Below are 20,339 nucleotides of genomic sequence, written 5' to 3'. Positions count from 1 at the left end.
TGTATCTTGAATTTTTATAAGTGTCTTTCAATTAACCAAGGGCTTATTTTACATACATTATCCTGCTTCTGGTTCTCATTGGTAGATGGGACTGTGAAGAATGTGGAACTGCAAATAATACTTATATCGTTAAGGTCCCTTTTAATCCAAAATTTATTCTGTGTCTGTTGATGCTCTAGAAGGGAGAACTTACCACCACAAACATGCCTTTGGGATGGATAGGTGAGAGGATATTAAAAAATGTAAAAACCTTAATTTTCTTAAGGATAAACCTTTGTAGGTTCTGTTGTGTGTGTGTTCACATATGTGAGTGAAAGGCAGTTATTGGTGTGGTATCTGTGGAAGGATTAAAGAATTACTAAACCAGACATGATCAAAACTCCCTGAAATACTATTACAGTAAGGCTTTATGGTAGTGTGGGGCGGGGTGGGGGGTACAGTCTTCGAGAGCCCATGGTGTACCCAGAGCACTGCTCATCCCACCCCCCAAACCCACTTGTTTGAAAAGTTCTTCATTTAAAACAGAAAAATGGTAAGGGAAGTAAGGTTGCAAGTAGACTGTTCCTATAGGATCTTTTGTTTTTAATCTTAAAAATTTAGTTGATTAGAGCTTCAGTGGGATATAGTATTACACTTTTTTGGATTTTTCTGATTCTGAAGAGATTACAGTATATTTAGATAGAAATGGATACTCCAAGATTGAGGTGAATAACTGCTCACTAGCTAGTAGAGATACAGTTTTTGTAATAAATCATGTAGAAGGCTCTTTGAATACTTTAATTTTTTATTATAGAAATAGATCTAGAAGATCTTTCTAAAAAGGAATAGCTGAGAATTTTGCTTAGTTGAATTCATATTCTTGCTTTAGTTTTCCTGGAAACACATTTTCAACTCTGGTTCTAGGTTGGGATTCACGTGAATCAGTTGGTTCCGACCAACCCAGACCCTTCTTCATGCCCCACTCGTCCATCAGTTCTTCCTGGAGGGTCACACTCTGTCCTGGATCTCTTCCAGGTTCAGAAAGCGAAGAAATCCACAGAAGAGGAGCACAAAGAAGGTCAGTGGGCATCAGTGTGGTTCTTGTTAATACAACAGTTGTCTGGCATGGCTCTGTGACTTTTTAAGAAACAAACGGACATTCTGGATTATGATGAATCGATAGTATAGGTTTGTTTTACTTAAAATGGCTTAAAGTAATCCATGCCATCCTGTCCCTGATGATACGAAGAAGCTACTTTATGTATTTTCTATACTTTCAGTATTTCTGGCTGCTATGGATCTGGAAATATCATCTGCCTCTAGAAATTGCACTTTCTTGCCATCTTTTTCAACACATCTGACATCAAGTGTCAATCCTGTTACTAGCAAAGCTGAGTCTTCAGGGAAATGGAATGGTCTACATTCTCCCATCAGTTTAAAATCAAGACTTAACCTGAGTATTGAGGTTCCATCACCTTCCCAGGTATATTTTTATAGTTCTGAGTGTGATTTAAGTGCAACAGCAGTTTTAAAGTAGGGATGACGTTTTTAGGTAACAGCATAGCCGAGAAGGGGAGAGGGTACTTGTCAGGGTAGATCACAGGCAGCTCATGGTGTTACAGAACTCCATATGGGAAATAATCAGGTTAGGGGAAAGGTGGTGCTTTTGCAAAGATCAGCGACTCTTGCAAGTTGTAGAACATGGATGAAAGCTAGTTCTGCAACTGCCCGTCAGTAGCCACTTTACCTCTTTGTAGCAGCAATAATCACAGGGACTCCACTCTATTCAACAGTATCGCTTTGTGATCATCAGTAGGGGCCCATGTCCAAGGTTTTTCTTGCAGCATTTGCAGACCATCCTTTCTGTAGAGTGAATGATTTTCCTAACGTAAGCAAGTAATTCCATTGGTATGGGCTGTAAACGTGGAACACTTTTGGAATTTTTGCTCCTTGTAAGGTTAAGATAGCACTTCAAAATATATTGGGAAAGTCCATTTCTATGCTTCACTGAATAGTAAGAGGCTGAAGGAAACAGACATGCCAGCTGTGAGGCTGGGAAAGGGACAGCTCTAATCAGCTGGCATTGGGTCCCGGTTGCTGTTGAGTTATCCAAAAATAGTTGATCCTGGCAAAGTAGAAGATTGGCCTACCCAATTTATAGGATTCCATCTCTAAATGGAAGTGCACCGATGGGCAGAGGATTCTGGTATGTAGGCCAAAGAAAAGTTAGTTTCTACAATCCCTTTTTTCTAACTTGCTGTTGTCAGAACTAGAAGTTTTTGTATTTGGGGGCAGATAGTCTCCTGTCTGAAAGGTAAACTTCTGACCCAGGACTCCATTGTCCCATTCATTCCAAAAATGTGACGTACCCCATAGGCATTGTCCCTGCCCTTGGGAGGGGTCTGAGATCCAAGTTTGACAAAGGCTCTGTCTGCCCCTGTTGTAGTACAGATACAATGAGTATATTTGGACTTGCCTCATCCAGTGGTACTGCCCGTAGTTGTATGCTGGTCTCTCCAGACTACACATTACTACTGAGGCCCCAATGGCAAAAAGCCCAAGACATTCCAAAAATGTGCTGCTTTGAGGGGTTACCTTTCCTATCCTGCTTCTCTGCGCCTCATGTTGTCTGAGATGTTCAAATTGAAATTAAAGTGCTACATTAACACTCCTACCACTTCCTCTCTGAACATGCTTTAACTTCAGACTCATGTGGTATTTTATAGCTTGATCAGTCTGTTTTAGAAGCACTTCCACCTGATCTCCGGGAACAAGTAGAGCAAGTTTGTGCTGTTCAGCAAGGAGAGCTGCATGGCGACAAAAAGAAAGAGCCAGTAAATGGCTGTAATACAGGAATTTTGCCACAACCAGTTGGGACAGTTTTGTTACAAATACCAGAACCTCAAGAATCTAACAGTGATGCAGGAATCAATGTCATAGCCCTGCCAGCATTTTCACAGGTGAGTTAAATTAGGGACCTTTCACCCTACATATGCTCCGGGCAGATCTCATTTCTTTTCCTTTGGACCATAAACTCATGGTAGCTTACACCATATCCATTGGGGCCCAAGGCACTGGTTCATTTCTACATCATCTAAAGGACATGGACTCCCAGAGAAGGAGGACATGGTATGTAGGTGCTTAAAATTTCCACCCAGAAGTAAGAAACACATTCAGTTCTTATTTTCTTGGCCAGGGAAGACCACTGGGCCGCATTTTAAATAACTAGGTGGAGGCGGGGCACCTGGGTGGTTCTGTCAGTTGAGGGTCCAACTTCACCTCAGGTCATGATCTCACAGTTCATGAGTTTGAGCGCTGTGTTGGGCTCTCTGCCGTCAGCCCCAGACCCCGCTTCAGATCCTCTGTTATCCTCTCTCTCTATCAAAAATGAACATTAAAAAATAAATAGCTAGGTGGAGATGTATAATCATAGACTAGAGACAAGAACACAATCTAAATTTGGTGTTTTTTAAAAAAAAGTACTACACGTAAACCTATTTTCTTGGGTTTGCTTCTCTTTTTTTTGGTGGGGGAGGAGGGGAAGCATCTTTTTTAAAGTTCTTTTGAGAGAGTGAGTTCGTGCAACCGAGGGAGGAGCACAGAGAAGGGGGCAAATCCCAACCAGACTCCATGCTGTCAGCGCTGAGCCTGATCTCACAACCTGTGAGCCGAAATCAAGAGTCAGAGGCTCAACTGACTGAGTCACTCTGGCGCCCCACTTCTCATTTCCTAGTGGTGTTTCTTGCCCTGGTGGTTCTGCAGTGGGTGTTTTGTTTTTTTTTTTAAGTCAGTTATTACTCAGAATTTTCTTATTCTCACCCTAAAACCTTGTGAGGATTTAATGAGCTTTAATATTGAGGCCCTAGTAAGAATTCATACAGATCAGAAAAGCATGATTTGAAAACAAAGTCTGTTTTGTGAAAAAATAGAGTCAACTCAAGTTTGACTATGAACCTTCTCGTTTCCACTAGGTGGACCCCGAGGTGTTTGCTGCCCTTCCTGCTGAGCTTCAGAAGGAGCTGAAGGCAGCATATGATCAAAGACAAAGGCAGGGGGAGAATGCCATTCACCAGCAGTCAGCTGCTGCATCTGGTAAGCATAAGCGTGGGCAGGGACATGTAACACAACTGAAGATGAGGGAAATGAGGTCATTGGTAGGGTATGATTATTGTAGCAGATTAATGGCCAACATCTAAGCTGCTAATCATGTTAAGAGCTCTTTGTATTGGAGCAGAGGAAGTATATGATGCAGGTAAGTGTTGTCCTAGACCTAGTTGGAGTTGTGTAACTTCTGACTTCCATACCTTTACTTTAAAAGTAGTCTGGGGGCACCTGGATGGCTCAGTCCTTTGAGCATCCGACTCTTGATTTCAACTCAGGTTATAATGTCAGGGTTGTGGGATTGAGCCCTGTGTGTAAGGCTTTGTGCTGAGCATGAAACCTGCTTAAGAGTCTCTCTCCCTGTACTGCTCACACTCTCAAATAAATAAAATGAATGAATGAATGAATTTAAAAGTTTGAGTTACCACCAGAAGTCTTTTGACTACATGTCAAGACTGACAGATCAGAGTATAGGTTTAAAACTGAATGAAAGGGGCGCCTGGGTGGCTCAGTCAGTTAAGCGTCCGACTTTGGCTCAGGTCATGATCGTGCAGTTTATGAGTTCGAGCCCCGCATCGGGCACTGTGCTGACAGCTCAGAGCCTGGAGCCTGCTTCAGATTCTGTGTCCTCCCCTCTCTCTGCCCCTCCAATGCTCATGTTTGGTCTCTCAATAATAAATAAATGTTAAAAAATAAGAAAATCTGAAAGAAAGGTTCTGAACATGTATTCCAACAATGCCTGAACTGTTGAATTTTCATTTAATCTTTACAGCTCTCCCCCCTTTATAGATAAGCAATGCCCAAAAGATAAGATTTTTAGTACCCCAAAGAAAGTGGGCACAGATAGTGGGTGTCCTACAGCCTGTGCTTTCATCCAGTTACTGCCTCCAATACTGTCTTGGTAAGAGGCCTGTGTTGGTGTGTGTGTGCGTGCACATGCAGCGTCTGTATTTAAAAGAAAGAAAGATTGCATGGTACTATCCAGACATATGTTGTTGAAGATACCACTTCATACTTTTTTAGTGCCAAAGAATCCGTTACATCAACTAAAACCAGCAGCAATGAAAGAAAAGAAACGGAACAAGAAAAAAAATCCCATCAGTTCCCCAAAAAAGATTCAGAGCCCTTTGAAAAACAAGTTGCTTAATAGCCCTGTGAAAACTCTTCCAGGGGCTTGTGGGAGTCCCCAGAAGTTAATCGATGGGTTTCTGAAACATGAAGGTCTTGCTTCTGAGAAACCTCTGGTAATATTTTTAAAACTTTTTAAGCTTTGACCTTTTATCAGATCTTAATGTACTTGATGTTATGTAAATATAGCACTTTTTGTCATTTGTTTTCTTAACAGGGAGAACTCTCTGCTTCCACTTCAGGTGTGCCAGGCCCTTCTGGTTTGCAGCCTGAGCTGTCTGGCCACATGAGACCCCCAGCACCCAACCTAGCGGGAGCTGTTGAATTCAGTGACGTGAAGACCTTGCTCAAAGAGTGGATAACTACCATTTCAGGTGGGCTTGGCTGGTGTGACAGCCACAGACTGAGAGGTAATGGTTCTAAAATTTTGGAACTTGAACCAGACTCAGCTATATAAATGCAACTCTTTTCTGAATCTGGTAAGCCAAAACCAGCCACCCTGTAACCTTTGAAACTCTGGGACTGACTTTGAAAAGCTCTATACTATAGACCACTGGTTGGATGGCTAGAAGTTGGGGGTAGTTGTAGAGATGCAGTTCTCCTTCATGCAAGCAGGCTGGTCCTTATTAAGAATTTCCCCTCTAGATCCAATGGAGGAAGACATTCTGCAAGTTGTGAAATACTGTACTGACCTAATAGAGGAAAAAGATTTGGAAAAACTGGATCTAGTAATAAAGTACATGAAAAGGTAATTATTCAATACTTTTATCTAAAGGACAAAATGGGGCATCTCACACAGCTACTTTTAAGGTGAGGCACAGAGCAAGTTTGACATTTGGGGGCAATCAGTTAACTTAAAGAGTTAGTGAAAAGGGGGTAACCTTTGTTTTGAATCCCAAGCAACTGCCAGAAGATCAAAGATTGTTCCCCTTGAGGTTTATATAGTTTCAAGCCATACTAAGTACTTTGAAGCGTTCTGAGGTTTGGGCCAAAATTGATTCTTACCTAAAAATGTTTACGACCCTAAGGAGATGTTAAACTGATTCTTGGAGGAGTCTTTTTACTTACAGTTTTTTCTTAACCCACCTTTAGGTTGATGCAGCAGTCGGTGGAATCGGTTTGGAATATGGCATTTGACTTTATTCTTGACAATGTTCAGGTGGTTTTACAACAGACTTATGGAAGCACATTAAAAGTTACATAAATATTACCAGGGAGCCTGGTGCTCTCCACTAGCTGTGCCATAAGTGCTTGTGAGGTATTTGCAAAGTGCATGATAGTAATGCTCTGAGTTTTTATAATTTTAAATTTCTTTTTAAGCAAGTGTTTTGTACATTTCTTTTCAATAAGTGCCAAATTTGTCAGTATTGCATGTAAATAATTGTGTTCTTTTACTGTAGCATAGATTCTATTTACAAAATGTTTGTTTATAAAGTTTTATGGATTTTTACAGTGAAGTGTTTACAGTTGTTTAATAAAGAACTGTATGTATATTTTGTACAGGCTCCTTTTTGTGAATCCTTTAGGAAGCAAATCCTGAACTGTTTATTGTGTTTAAAGGCTGAGAAACCTACAAGCCGGACTGTTAGAGGCTCCATGCTAAGCTCTGAAATTCCCGAGAGGTCCCAGAATGGGATTCTACTTGTTCCGGGTAAAGCTTCTAAATAATCTTATCACTTTTGTCCCCAAGCATGAACACAGGAGCATGTTATGAAAACCTTCTTTACTTCTTCCAAGTGGAGGGATTTACATACTTTAAATTAGAACACACACATAATTATTAAATTTTTCTTGGGAAAATTACGTCCCACAGATGGCTTAGCGGTGGTGTCTCCACCTCTACCGTCCCTAGAGAAACTTCAGTAGTACCGAAGAGTGGTACAGATTTTCAAATGTATATAAAGTATTTTTCTATGCTATGTTAGTTATGCTGTAATACTTTAAAAATATAGTTCATAAATCTACGCCAGTGAACACTTTCTTTAAAACACACCCCACATTGACTCCAACACTGTGCTCTCTCTCTCAATAGTTACTAGAGATCTGTTAGAAGAATTAATTTCACACTAACAGATTTCTTATAATGGGGGAAGGAATAGATCTTCATGTGGACTTCCCACATGCTAAAATCCAGTAACTGATATGAACAAGTCAGTTTCTGCAACAACTTAGAAGCACTAAGCCCAAATAGTTCCCTACTTGAGTGCCCCATCAGGAAATGTATGCATGGTAGAGTTTTTATATCCATCTTGGTTCTAGTGTGTCCTAGAAAATCCTAATGTTAGCGTGTGTTGGTACACAAGGTAGTACACTGAGGCTGATGACTCACTCATGGAGAGAAGCTGCGCTACCATGGAAGCCTAAGGGATGTCTGTTTTCTTTATTGGTAGTTCAGAATTGTGCTGATTACAGTGGACTCTCAGGACTATACAAGCAGTAAATAGCAGCCAGCTAGGCTTTACACCATGGTTTCACACAAAGCAGATAAAGAAATAGCAGAGTGCCTAAATTTCTATTTTAAAAAATTCCTAAGGGCATATGGCAGAAGAATGCTGGGGAAAAAAAAAATCACTGTGGGAAGGATATGCATAAATAAAGTATTTCTTACATCAAAAGAGTCCCAAGAATCACAAAATCTGCAGAAGCCTGGTTAATCAAATACTGCAGTACTGATTTAATCAGTATAAAATTGAAAGAGCTTTAGATCTGTAATAAAAATCCAAATTTGGGTTAGGGCAAACTTTAAAACAGCAGCCAGTAGAGAAGGATTGGGAAAGGAGTGGGCAGGTGAACAGGCACGTTGGAACTGTGGGGACATGTAATCGACCACTGTCAAACCAGTGTAAGTTTCTTGGTTTCTCATGGAAAACATTTTATACACCTATTTTTTTCCTTCCATACTTAAATTCATCAGTGTCCAGATACATCCGTTCCATTTTTTTGTCTTGTTTTTTCTTGGTGGTATTATGACATAATATTTCATTTATTCCAATTCCTGCCCCATGTGGAAAAATTAGATGATTTCAAATACTTTCTTCAGCTCCACAATAAGCTGCCAATCACTCTTCTGCATCTCATCTCTGAACCAGTCTTTGAGGGCATCGATGGACTGCCGGCTGATCTGCAAGCCCGAGGCACAAACAGGGTCAACAACAGTGCAACCACCACATGCCAAAAAAAGCACGTGGCCCAAGGCTGACACCAGCTACTGCTCATTAAAAAGAAACCTTGGCCAAAATAATGAATGCCGTACCTGTCTGCCTTTCAGAGTAGTAAATCTCTGCAAGTCCTAGCAAGCACTCTAACTCTGTTAGGAGGCCCCTTCCTCAACACAGAGAAGGCCGCGTTATAGGTCATGCCCTGAAGAAGAATCCAGTCCTGCTGGACTGTAAAAGTTCAAACATCCAGCCCTGAGAGCTACTGTGCAAAGGTAACCAGAGAAGAGTTGACCCCCAATTTCTCTAAAATGGGCCACTTCTATGAAGACACTTACCTTACTGACAAGAATGTCTGTAGCTTCAAAATGTCTTCCATACATTTTGGGAGATTCACCAGGGATAGGTTCTATTTTGACACAGACTTCTTGCCCTTTTTTTGCAACATCCACTTGTTTATGGTTTATTTCAATACTCGTTACTATTCCAATGTCAACAAACTGTAAAATAAGAACTGCAATATAAGCAGAGGAATCATGCCAGTCACAGGCACTGCAACCTGGACAGCGAAAATAAAAACTGGAGCCAAAGAGCCAGTTTAAAAGCCTTGGCTCTGTGACCCTTCTTCATCCCTCATCACAGTGTGTTTCACTGGTAAAGTAGGGATGACCCCACCACACCCCCTGTGCCCTTCACAAGATGACTGCTGTAAACAACTTGAAAAGTACCCTATCAATTCAATGTGGTTTATTATCTCTGCTCTACCCTTTCTTATGACAAGTGCCATAATAAGAACTGGCAGGCCTAAAACTTGAATCAGGAATGAGTTTGGAGTGCTCGGTATGGTGAGCAAAGGGATTATGTCAGAGCCGCAGCCAGGGATACATCTTGTGGGGCCAAGTGGGCCGAGGTTAGAGCCTTGGCATTTCATTCTGAGGATGAGAGCTGTGAGCAACCTGATCTCAGTTACAGTACAGGAGAAAACCACTCTGTTGCCTGCTTATGAAGGGACAGAGGAAAGTGAGAATGTGTGACCAAAGCCACAGAGGAGATAATCACTGCAAATAAATGTCCTTCCTCAGTCCACTGAACTGGTATAAAAGCAACAACTCCTAGAAGCAACAAGTCCTAGTGCTCAGATGACTTCTAAGTGCCATCTCCCACTGAAGGAACCAGGTCTGGGGCAGGGAAAATACTAGATGAGCCTAGAGCATCTCACTGCACCAGAAAGGAAGAAGATGCTCCAAGAGTTATGTGTCCAGGGCAGTCTGCAGTAGCTAGTTTGAATGGGCTCCCACTGACCAGAATGGACAAATGGGTATGGGGGGGGGGGGGGGAGGGAGGGGGGAATCTCAAAAATACTGGTAATGGATTAGAACATCAGATTTTTAAAAAAGCTAACCGAATGTGTATGACATAATGAAAAGCTCAGGGGAGAGAGAGGTTCTTTACAGAAGTGTTGGTGGGGGGAATCACAGTTTTATAAACTTAGGCAAGGATTACCAATTATTAAATCTACAGGAATAAAAGTTGTTGAAACAGGATATTCACAAGTACTCAAAGTGCCCCCAGAGATTACTTAATAATCCAAAGGCAGAAAGACGTGGTTCTAATGGCTATCCTCAGCCAACAGCACCTTACTCAGTAAACGAAGCTGCTGCCACAGTAAGGAAGCCTGTGTGGTGAGGCTCGAGGCACACGGGAGCATCTTTGCATGCAGTATCTGTTCTAATTGTAACTTCCCTCTAACGAGGAGGAAACGGACAGATCCAAGTTGAGAAATGATCTGCAAAAGAACAGGGCTCTCCCCAAAGGATGGGGGGGGGGGGGGAGGGGCTGTTCCTATTGAGACTAAAACCCATAATAACCAAATGCAGTGCACCTTGAAGGAATCCTGGACCAGGTCAGATGGCATTATTAAAGACACTTGGGACAGAGCACCTGGGCGGCTCAGTCAAGTGTGTGATTCTTGATTTGGGCTCAGGCTGTGATCTCATGGTTCATGAGATTGAGCCCTGCGTTGAGCTCTGTGCTGATGGAAGGAGGCTGCTTGGGATTCTCTCTCCCTGCCTCGTGTGTGCATGCACATGCACTTTCTCTCTCAATGATGAAAAAAGGCCCTCAGGACAACTGGTGAAATGTGAATGAGGACTATAAATTATAGGACATTATTGAGTTAATGTTAATTTTTCTTAGGTATGATGCTAATTTAGGGAAAGGGAATGTGGGCATTCATTACTCTGTTATTTTCCCCTAGGCTTGAAACTTCAAAAAGTTTTCAAAAGGGCAGTAAGTTAAAGTACCTTGCAACTTTCTTTTGCTGAAGCACCGATACCTGGTGCTAAGAATTAATACTGATTAAGGAACACTCATAGTTAAGGGATAAATCACAGAAGGTGACAAACTCTTCTGCTTGTTGTCACCACTCCTGGCCTCCCCATTTTACTGATTTTAAGAGACCACACTTGATTTGAAAGTACAACGAGAACTTACATTTTTGCTAGGGACGCACATGGGTGTCCCCTGTTTCACCTGACCTGCTTCCACAGTCACTCCCATCACTATTGGGTCTCGAGAATTAAAAATATACTGGGGGAGGATTTTCATCTTGCAGGGAAATACTGCTATGTGCCTAAAAGGAGGAGGGAAAAAAAAACCACTAAATTTTGAAGCAGACAAAAATCACTTAAACCTAAAAATATGAATATGAGGCTTCCCCTGTCAGATAAAAGCACTTCCAGGTGGTGCCAGAAAAGCAGGAAGGACGCTGCAGAATGACCTTGGTGGTGTCCACAATGGTCCAGTCTCTGGTCCTGGGTGCATCATCCCCTCGCCATCCCCTTCCCCTCCTTCCCTCTGTGCTGTCACTTCCCAAGTCTTGAAGAAGCTGCATCACAGGAGCATGCGAAGTCTCTGCCCCAAAATTTAGATGGAGCTGAGAACCTCAATAGGACCCACGGTCAGGCACACAGGCAGTTGGCTCTGGGGACCACACAGGCATCAAACCAGCCACCTTCTCCCTACCATGTTCCCAAATCAGGTGACCCAAAGGCCACTTACTGAGCATGAGCTTCAAGTCTTTCACAGTGTCTAGTAGTTTTCTTAACCAAAGTCTTTTCACTTGTGGTTTCATGATTTCAAGGGAGCATATCCCAGTCTAAATCCCAATACTCACCTGGCAGTTCACTTTAAATATGTACCCCAAATTGAGCCATTCCCAGGTCTTGCCTGGAATACTGGGAGCCTGATAAAACTCCTTGCTGCCTCCCTAAAATCCTCCAAGGGGCCTACTGAGTCCCACAACTTCTCTGACCTCATCTCCTACTGTTCTCTGCCAGATTGGATGTGGCTGCCTCCCAGTGCTGTCCTTCTGCCTGGACAACTCCTTGTGTGTCTGGGAGGCTCAAGTCATTCCCTTCAGATCTCTGCTTGAACAAGAGACCCTATGGAGGGAAGCTGTCCCCAACCACACTGCTTGTCACACTGCTCTTCTTCCTGATTTAGGCCTTCCCTGCTCTGTTCTGCTTTTCAGCACTTCACCCTACTTCTCATGAGTTCATGGCTGTCTCCCCTGAGGTGCAAGAGGAGGGAACCCGGTCAAGGTTACTGCTGCCTCCTCAATCACCTGCAGCAAAGCCACCTATACCAGGCAAGCTGTGAGGTCTGCTGGAGGAACAAGCTCTCTTCCCATGGAACACCTCACCTTATTTCATTTCCTCACCTCCCACGTTCTAATTTTGTTCCTTCCTTCCCATGTAATCCCAGATAAGGAACTCCAGCAAGATAATTTTAGCAACTGCTAATCAATAATGAGACCCAGACCTGCCAATTTAAAAATTAAAAAATAAAAGGCTACACAGAGGATTAACACTGCTGGAATGCCTCAGATGGGCATTTATGGTTTATAACACATCATTTCAGGATGCTGCCTCTTCCAGATGAGCAAATGCCATGCTTCCACTGTCCACACACCTTCCCGATACAGGTATCCCCTACATTTTGAAAGGCCACATGACACCACTTTGCTTTTATAAAGACCTATGTTAGTACCTGCTTTCCCTAACCAAAAGAGGAGGATTTGCACTTTTATGAAAAAAGGCGAAAAGGAAAAATGTTTAGCATTTGTTTTGCAGTGAACCTTAAAGAGGCGGTGGGCACCCCAGAGTGGCCCCACCAAACTTCTTCCCAAGAACCACACTCAGCATCTCAGTATCATGCTGCCAGGGCTGTGAGCAAGGTCTGTGAGCATTTGGGCTTCATTTCGATTTTATCTGTTATCAAGATGTGTCCTAAGGTATCAGAAGGGAGTGCTCAAAAAATTTTCCATATAAATTAACAGTAATTACTTCTTCACTATATGCCAATTCGGCTTACAGAAGGTTTCACAGGAATGCTCTACTTTCAGATAGTGGGAGAAACCTGTATTTGGCAATTCGAAGACCCAAAATAAGTAAAATCACGAACTTACTTAAATTCTTCTTGTTTCTGTTTCTTGTAGTCTTGTCTATATTTCGTAAAGGCATCAAATAAATGATAAATAATTTCTGCACTAAAAATTCTAACTCCTAAACTATCAGCCATTTCTTGTGCATCCCGTTCAATTCTCACATCAAAGGCCAAAATCACTGCATACCTGAAAGGTTCAAACACATTAAAGATCATTCGATTAAACACAGAATATGTCAGGTAGGACAGGTTGAAGAAAATAGGTAATATTAAAGCCTTCACAGCAGGAGAGAAATTACTTACTGAGGATCATGTTCCAACATCACTGAAGCCTTCATGACATCTTTTTTATGGACTGGACCAATATTAATTCCTGCATACTGTACAAAGGGAGTTTCTGAGCTTAATGGCCTGTGTCAGGTAAAGGAAATAGCACTACGAACCATGACTACCACGGACTCCCGTGGAGTCAGGTAGGATTACTTACGGGCACTTCTGATGTTTTCAGAAATTCAAGTAGAGCTTCCAAAGATCCCAGTGTAGAGGCCTGGACATAGACTCCTTTTTCTTCCAACTTGATAGCATTTAGCGTCTGCTTCAACTCATGGATCAACTCATCCTTGAAAAGAAATTAGATTTGACAAGGTTGTAAATATATCTCTATCATCAGCAGCTTACAGTAAGGCTGTGTTTCTCTTTTTAATTAAATATTTACCTGAAAACATAAAAGCAAGCCTAAGAAAAAGTAACACATAGCAGAACCTGTACTGGAATGGAGGAGATTCAGGGCCCATATCTGAAATGTGTCCCATAAATCTGTCTTTAGATTACTAATGTTGAAATCTATTTAACCTCTGCTGTACTTGGCAAATAAGGTAGATGGGTGAGCTGAATGAAAATGAGAATCTTTTCAAAGTTAAAAAGCATTACATAAATGTAATGTGTTGTGCTAGCCTAAAGGGTCTGCTTGACTGCCTTAAGCCTTAACTGAAATACCCTAACCTCAGCACCCTTTTCCTCAGTCACTGCTCCTTTAGGGATGAAGACATTCTCCCCAGAAATAACTACAACAGCTATGTTCATGCCATAGTTGGGACTGGCCAAAGAGGAATGTGTGCCCTGTTCTCACTGGCTCTAAGGTGGCCACTTCCTTGACGGTGGTGAACTGGTGCTGCCTGAAGAATAACAGTGGTCTCAGCGTAGTAGATGAGCCGTGTGCTCGGAACAGTGCCATCTTCTCTCTGGCAAGCGAGTACATAAACTCAAAGTTTGACTCTGTGTAACTATGCTAGACTCCAGTGGACATCTGCTCCTACAGATAGGCAAATTTTAAAATGACTTCAAGATTATCTTGAGTTCTGTCTGCATATTCTGGTATCTAAAGTTTATTTGTTTATTTTTGAGAGAGCGTGTGGGAGGGGCAGAGAGAGAAAGTGCCAAGCAGGCTCTGCACTGTCAGCGTGGAGCCCAACGCAGGGCTCAAACCCGTGAACTGCGAGATCATGACTTGAGCCGGAATCCAGAGCTGGATGCTCAACTGACTGAGCCACCCAGGCACCCCTGCATATTCTGATCTTAAAAAACATGAACAGCTTCTAGCTTTTGTTTCATTTTTATTTAAATAAAATGTGTACCTTAAAATTCTAGTCTATATAATATTAATGTTCATTCACAGGGCTGTGTAAACTGAAGTAATCTAAAAGCATCAACTGTTTGCTATGAGCCACCAGGTAAGGCTTCACAGAGACAAAGGTGCCCACTTCATTCATCATTACCAGCATGTGCCCTACTGACACACCAGCAGAACTCAAATAGCTTTGGAGGTTTAAAAAAGTAATTTACTTTAAGAACCGGGATTTCATCTTCTTTATAAGCCACCAGGAGGGGTAAGCCAGCCAATGTCTTCTCCAGGTCTTTTCCAAGAATCTTTACCCCCTGAGCTGCTTCTACTTCTTTATGCTTTTCATACTGGTTCTACAAAGACCAAAATATTTGTTACCACATTTATTTGAAAGTGGTTAATAGTAGAAGATGATGTGAGAGACAGCATTTTCATGACATTGGGATAGGGAAATTTTTCTTAAAGTAAACATAAAAAGCAATAAACAAACATTTGTTTCATAAGATTCCACAGAAAAGGTAAAAAGACAAGTCACAGAGTAGAAGATGGTACAATACATACAAGCCACTAACAGACTAGTATCCTGACTACATAGAAAAATCCCATGACTCTGTAATAAAGACAGACAATGCTGGAACACAGGGACATTTCACAAAGGAGTGAATTTAAACGGCTAATAAACATACAAAATAATAGCCAACCATATTTCAATCAGGCAAGTACCAAATGAAACAACGATGAGCTACCAGACGGGAAAAAATTTTAAACTCTGACAGCATCAAAGAGCTGACAAGACGTGACATAACAAAAATTCTAATATACTGCAGTTGAAAGTATAACTTGTTAGACTTACTGTGGACAACAATATGGCCTTATCCAGTAAAACTGGAGCTAAGTGTAAGTGAGGACTCAGCAATTCACTCCTAGGCATACACCCTGGAGACACTTGCACAACTACACCAAGAGATAATACAAGAATATTCGTAGGAATGACACTGCTAGTAATAATAAAAGTTTTAAAACTGGAGATAGCCTACACTTTCCATCAACAGAAGAACAGATAAACCATAATATATTCATTCAGTAGAATACTACACAACAACAAAAATCAACAATAGCTATATGCAACAACATGGATAAATCTTAAAAGTATTTTTTGACCAAAAGAAGCCAGATACAAAGGAATGGAAAAGGACTCCACATATATAAAGTCCATACAGATTTTTGAGAACCCCACACTCACGTATTGTTTAAAAAGGATATTAATTACTATCATGGAAATGGAAGTAGTTAACTTCTAGGAATGTGGGGGACTGGGGGGAGGGGTGGGGAGAGGGGAGGGACTAACATCAGTAAGAAGCACACAGGCTTCCGGGATATCAGCAATGTTCTGATTCTTTACCTGTTTGCTTCCTAAAAATTGGTTAAACTTGTCTTCTATGCTTATGGAATTTTGTGTATTAATGTTTTGTTTCATAATAAAAAATGTTAGTAAGAGACTACTTAGCAGTGTAGAACCAAAATAATACACTTCAGTTTTCATGGAAAGCTTAGGTGGTAAATAAAAACTTGCACACATCTCCACTCTGTCAGATGATCCTGTATGCGGGATTCAAAATAAGACAAGGAGCGAGAGCATATTAAGCCAACCAACTCTCGAAGTCAAGAAAGGACCTCAGCAGAACTTATACACAATGTACATATCCCCGTGTGTCAACACTTGCCACCCAGGCTTACCTTCACCCGTAATTCCTTCATAGGAGGAGGTAATAGGAGGCCTCGAATCTGAGTTACAATGGGCCCTTCTACTCCAGGAACGATAATTGTATCTCCTTCCTTCAAACGCCCATTGATCAGTATCACATCTATGGTGGTGCCCATTCCTGGGAGAGCCTTAACCTAAGAGACATAATCGCAAAGGGAGTGAAATATATGCTGCACTATATTGACTGAATCTAAGAGTAGGAAACATCCCCATCCAAGGCCTCCATGTTAAAAACAAAAGGGAAAATAAACTGAGAAGCTGATCATTACCTCCATAACCTGTGCTCTTAGCTCCTCACAATGTGCAAGTCTCTTGCTCAACATGGTCTGAGTTAACTCGACAAGAAGGTAGATCAAACTTCCCATGCCATCACCAGTATGTGCAGAGGTAGGTACCAAGGACACAAAAGTACGGGGATCCTTGTTCTCATAAAACAAAGCTGCATTCAAACCCTAGAGACAGAAAAAGCAAAATCATTCCAAAAGGCCAAACTGGAAGAAGTATCCAGAACAGCATGACTGACTAGCTAATAGATAAGCAAATGACTCATCTTTCTGAAACTCCTCAAAAACACTCCAGATCATGTATAACCTGTAGGTATTAGTTGTATCACAGAAAAGTAGTGGCTTTCCCAGTCAACTTTATTTTTAAAATTTAAACATTCAGACTTTACAAAGACAGATCTTTGAAATATCAGCTTTCTAACTTAAAAAGGGATAAGGGAAAAGGGAAAAGAATGGAGATCATTACTTGCCATTGATAGGGGAACAGAACCAGTATGAAAATGCTAGCTTTATTATAAGGACAATATAACAAAAGGAAAAATATTCTATAATACAGGCTCTTCACTAAGAAGGGAAAGTTTTCTTACCTGCTGTGCAAATTCTACAATAATAGCCTTTGCTCGCTCCTCAAATTCATCTTTTGTGTTCTTTTTCTGCTTCTTTAAAGTAGCAGCCACATCAGAGTCAGGGCTCTTTTTCCAATCATACAACCTATCAATCTGGACAAAAATTTTTCATAAGAAACATCCTGAAAACATTCAGATTGCTAAGGAACTTAATTAAGTTCCTAAATTAAAGTTCCTAAAAACTCCTAGTATATATTATACATATTCAGAAGAGTGTGAATTACTCAAATATTTTATTATACCAAAAAGCCCATACAACCTGCTTAACTGCAATCCCTTAATTTATTTTCATTTTAAAATTTTTTGTAATGTTTATTTATTTTTGAGAGAGAGAGAACATGAGTGGAGGAGGGGCAGAAAGCGAGAGGGAGACACAGAATCTGAAGCAGGCTCCAGGCTCGGAGCTGTCAACACAGCTCGAATATGGAGCTCAAACTCACAGACTGCGATATCATAACCTGAGCTGAAGTCAGATGCTTAACTGACTGAGCCACGCAGGTGCCCCTAACTGCAGCCCTTCTTCAACTAGAAACTTCTGAGGTAACAAGCTGCCCATGAGCCTCCAAACCAGTTCATGAGAGGCTGTCATTTGTTTGCAAAAGATGAGATCCTAGAATTATCCTGACACTATTAGCATATGTTGCTGGAATTCCAAAATGGTTTTGTTTAGTAAATAAAAATAAGAAATATAGCAAATATCATCACCAGGAAAATTACAGCAAAAAAAAAAAAATAGTAATAATTGCATCCTATTTCAGAGAACAGTCCATTTTAATTGTTTTATTGCTCACATTAGATTTACTCTGTTAAATAAATCATGTATTTTCTTTCACTTTTCAAAGTGTGATAAATGGGTATAGACAGGAAAACTAATTAGTAGGAAAAAGAAACGAGCAAAATCCATTTCCTAAGTCTAGGGTTACAATATAAAGAAGCTTCCTCAATCTGAATGCTACAAAGGAGAAACATTAGTAAGTAGAAACAGATCCAGAAATGACAAAGTTGATATAATTAGCATACGAGATCCTTAAAACAATTATTATAAAATAGGTGACTTTAAATAAAAAATATGAAGAGCTTTAAAAAACACATAATATGAAATAAAAATTTACTAGATAAGCTTAACAGTAAATTACATATTACAAAAGAAAAGACTGAAGGCCTTGAAGATATAGCAATAAAAACTCCCAGCTGAAGCAAAGAAAAAAGAATGAAAGAAAACCTTAGTCACTCATGAAAAATCTCTGAATAACCTAATTTTTGTAAACAGATGAAGACTATAAATCCACAGATCTAAGAAAATCATTACAAAATCTCACTGATGAACCTTTTTTAAAAGGAAAGTTCTTAAAAACAATCACAGAAAAGGATATATTATATACAAGGAAACGAAGGACTATTAGAGATAAAAGCCATAAAGCAGTAATGATGAAGGAAAAAAATATTTTTTAAACCTGGAATTCCATATTCAGAAAATTATTTGATCTAAATAATAAAAGCATAAAATATGTAAGCAGTGCTTCTAACAGTGAGCTAAACTTACCCTCAAATATTTCTATTAGATAAGAAAAAATATCTGAAATCAACAATCTAAGATTCCACCTTAAGAAGTTAGAAAGGAAGAGGACAGGAAAATCAAAGCAGAAAGAAGCAAATGATAACATTAACACTGGAAATCAATGAGATATAAAATAAAACAATAGAGAATATCAATAGAATAAAGAGCTGGTTCTCTGTAATACAAATTTCTATACTGATAAAAGACAAATAAAAAACCTAAATAACCTATACCTGTTTAAGAGACTCTATGCAGATATGGCTTCCTAGTGAATTCCATCAAACATTTAAAAAAATTCTATCATTTTTTTTTTTAATTTTTTTTTTCAACGTTTTTTATTTATTTTTGGGACAGAGAGAGACATAGCATGAACGGGGGAGGGGCGGAGAGAGAGGGAGACACAGAATGGGAAACAGGCTCCAGGCTCCGAGCCATCAGCCCAGAGCCTGATGCGGGGCTCGAACTCACGGACCGCGAGATCGTGACCTGGCTGAAGTCGGATGCTTAACCGACTGCGCCACCCAGGCGCCCCAAATTCTATCATTTCTATACAAACTCTTTCAGATCATAAAGGAGGAAATACCTTTCAACTCATCCTACAAAGCCAACATTACGCTAATATCAAAACCAGACAAAAGACAGTAAAGCAAAACTATAGAGCAAAGTCACTCATGAATACAGACACAAAAATCATCAACAAAAACTTATCAAATCAAATCAGGCAATACATGAAAAAGATAATGTATCATGACCAAGTAAGTGGGGTTTATTCTAGTAATGCAAGGCTGGTTTAACATTTAAAAATCCAAAAGTAATCAACAAATAGTGAACTGAACATGCACATGTTAAAAAAAACAACTGAGACACAATACAGGCCTTCCACTCTTCACAAAAATTAACTCAGAATAATCACAGACCAAAATGTAATACATAAAACTCTAAAACTCCTGGAAGATAAAACAGGAGAAAATGTGATGACCTTGGCTGTGGTGAGGACTATTTAGACACCACAACCAAAGGCATAATCCATGAAAGAAAGAATATGATAAGCTAAACTTTGTTAAAATGATAAGTTTCTGTGAAAATGAGTCTAGGGAATCAAACAAGAAGCCAGACTGGGAGAAAACATTTGCCGAAGACCCATCTGATAAAGAACCTATATCCAAAATACAGAAAGAACTCTTAAAACTCAAAAATAAGAATATAAAGAATCCAATTTAACAATGGGCGAAAGAATTTGACAACTCAGAGATGGCAAATAAGCATATGAAGAGATGTTCCACATCTTATGGAAACACAAATTAAAACAACAACGAGATACCACTACATACCTACTAGAATGACTAAAATCCAAAATTCAACATCAAATGTTGGTAAAGATGTAGCAACCCTCATTCACTGCTGGCGGGACAGCAAACCGTTACAGCTACTTGGCCAGTTTGTTCCAAAACTTAAAACTCTTACCATAACAATCCACCATCACACTCTTTGATATTCACCCAGAGAACCAGAAAACATATGTTTATACACAAACCTGCACAAAGAGGTTCATGGCAGCTTTTATTCCTAACTGCAAAACCTGAAAGCAACCAAGATGTCCTTCAATGGGTAATGAATAAACAGTAAGTAGTGTATCCAGACAACGGAATGAATTATTAAGCAAAATAAATGATCTT

At 40.2% G+C, this 20,339-nt stretch overlaps 2 protein-coding genes across 9 annotated transcripts in view; one reads left to right on the top strand and one right to left on the bottom strand.

Moving 5' to 3' along the window:
- The window catches only part of REV1 (REV1 DNA directed polymerase), an 89,863-nt gene extending 83,164 nt beyond the window's left edge, over positions 1–6,699 (top strand). For all 7 annotated transcript variants that reach the window (XM_058684406.1, XM_058684405.1, XM_058684409.1 and 4 more), the window contains 8 exons: positions 904–1,057; positions 1,260–1,462; positions 2,706–2,939; positions 3,951–4,071; positions 5,104–5,324; positions 5,426–5,582; positions 5,854–5,956; positions 6,301–6,699. In XM_058684406.1, the coding sequence (XP_058540389.1) occupies positions 904–1,057; positions 1,260–1,462; positions 2,706–2,939; positions 3,951–4,071; positions 5,104–5,324; positions 5,426–5,582; positions 5,854–5,956; positions 6,301–6,412 (1,305 nt within the window). In that variant the 3' untranslated portion in view covers positions 6,413–6,699. The remainder of the gene's footprint in view (positions 1–903; positions 1,058–1,259; positions 1,463–2,705; positions 2,940–3,950; positions 4,072–5,103; positions 5,325–5,425; positions 5,583–5,853; positions 5,957–6,300) is intronic.
- A 1,159-nt stretch (positions 6,700–7,858) lies between these two features.
- EIF5B (eukaryotic translation initiation factor 5B) overlaps positions 7,859–20,339 on the bottom strand; it is an 89,337-nt gene continuing 76,856 nt past the window's right edge. For both annotated transcript variants that reach the window (XM_058684403.1, XM_058684404.1), the window contains 10 exons: positions 17,067–17,198; positions 16,465–16,647; positions 16,168–16,329; positions 14,652–14,783; positions 13,297–13,428; positions 13,113–13,189; positions 12,832–12,996; positions 10,857–10,995; positions 8,702–8,863; positions 7,859–8,329 (listed from right to left, as the gene is read on the bottom strand). In XM_058684403.1, coding sequence (XP_058540386.1) covers positions 8,222–8,329; positions 8,702–8,863; positions 10,857–10,995; positions 12,832–12,996; positions 13,113–13,189; positions 13,297–13,428; positions 14,652–14,783; positions 16,168–16,329; positions 16,465–16,647; positions 17,067–17,198 — 1,392 coding nt within the window. In that variant the 3' untranslated portion in view covers positions 7,859–8,221. The remainder of the gene's footprint in view (positions 8,330–8,701; positions 8,864–10,856; positions 10,996–12,831; positions 12,997–13,112; positions 13,190–13,296; positions 13,429–14,651; positions 14,784–16,167; positions 16,330–16,464; positions 16,648–17,066; positions 17,199–20,339) is intronic.

Source organism: Neofelis nebulosa, chromosome 9 (genome assembly GCF_028018385.1).
Source record: "Neofelis nebulosa isolate mNeoNeb1 chromosome 9, mNeoNeb1.pri, whole genome shotgun sequence".
Taxonomy (NCBI): Eukaryota; Metazoa; Chordata; class Mammalia; order Carnivora; family Felidae; genus Neofelis; species Neofelis nebulosa.
Note: the sequence above shows the minus strand (reverse complement) of the source record. Positions and strands in the feature narration are given on the sequence as shown.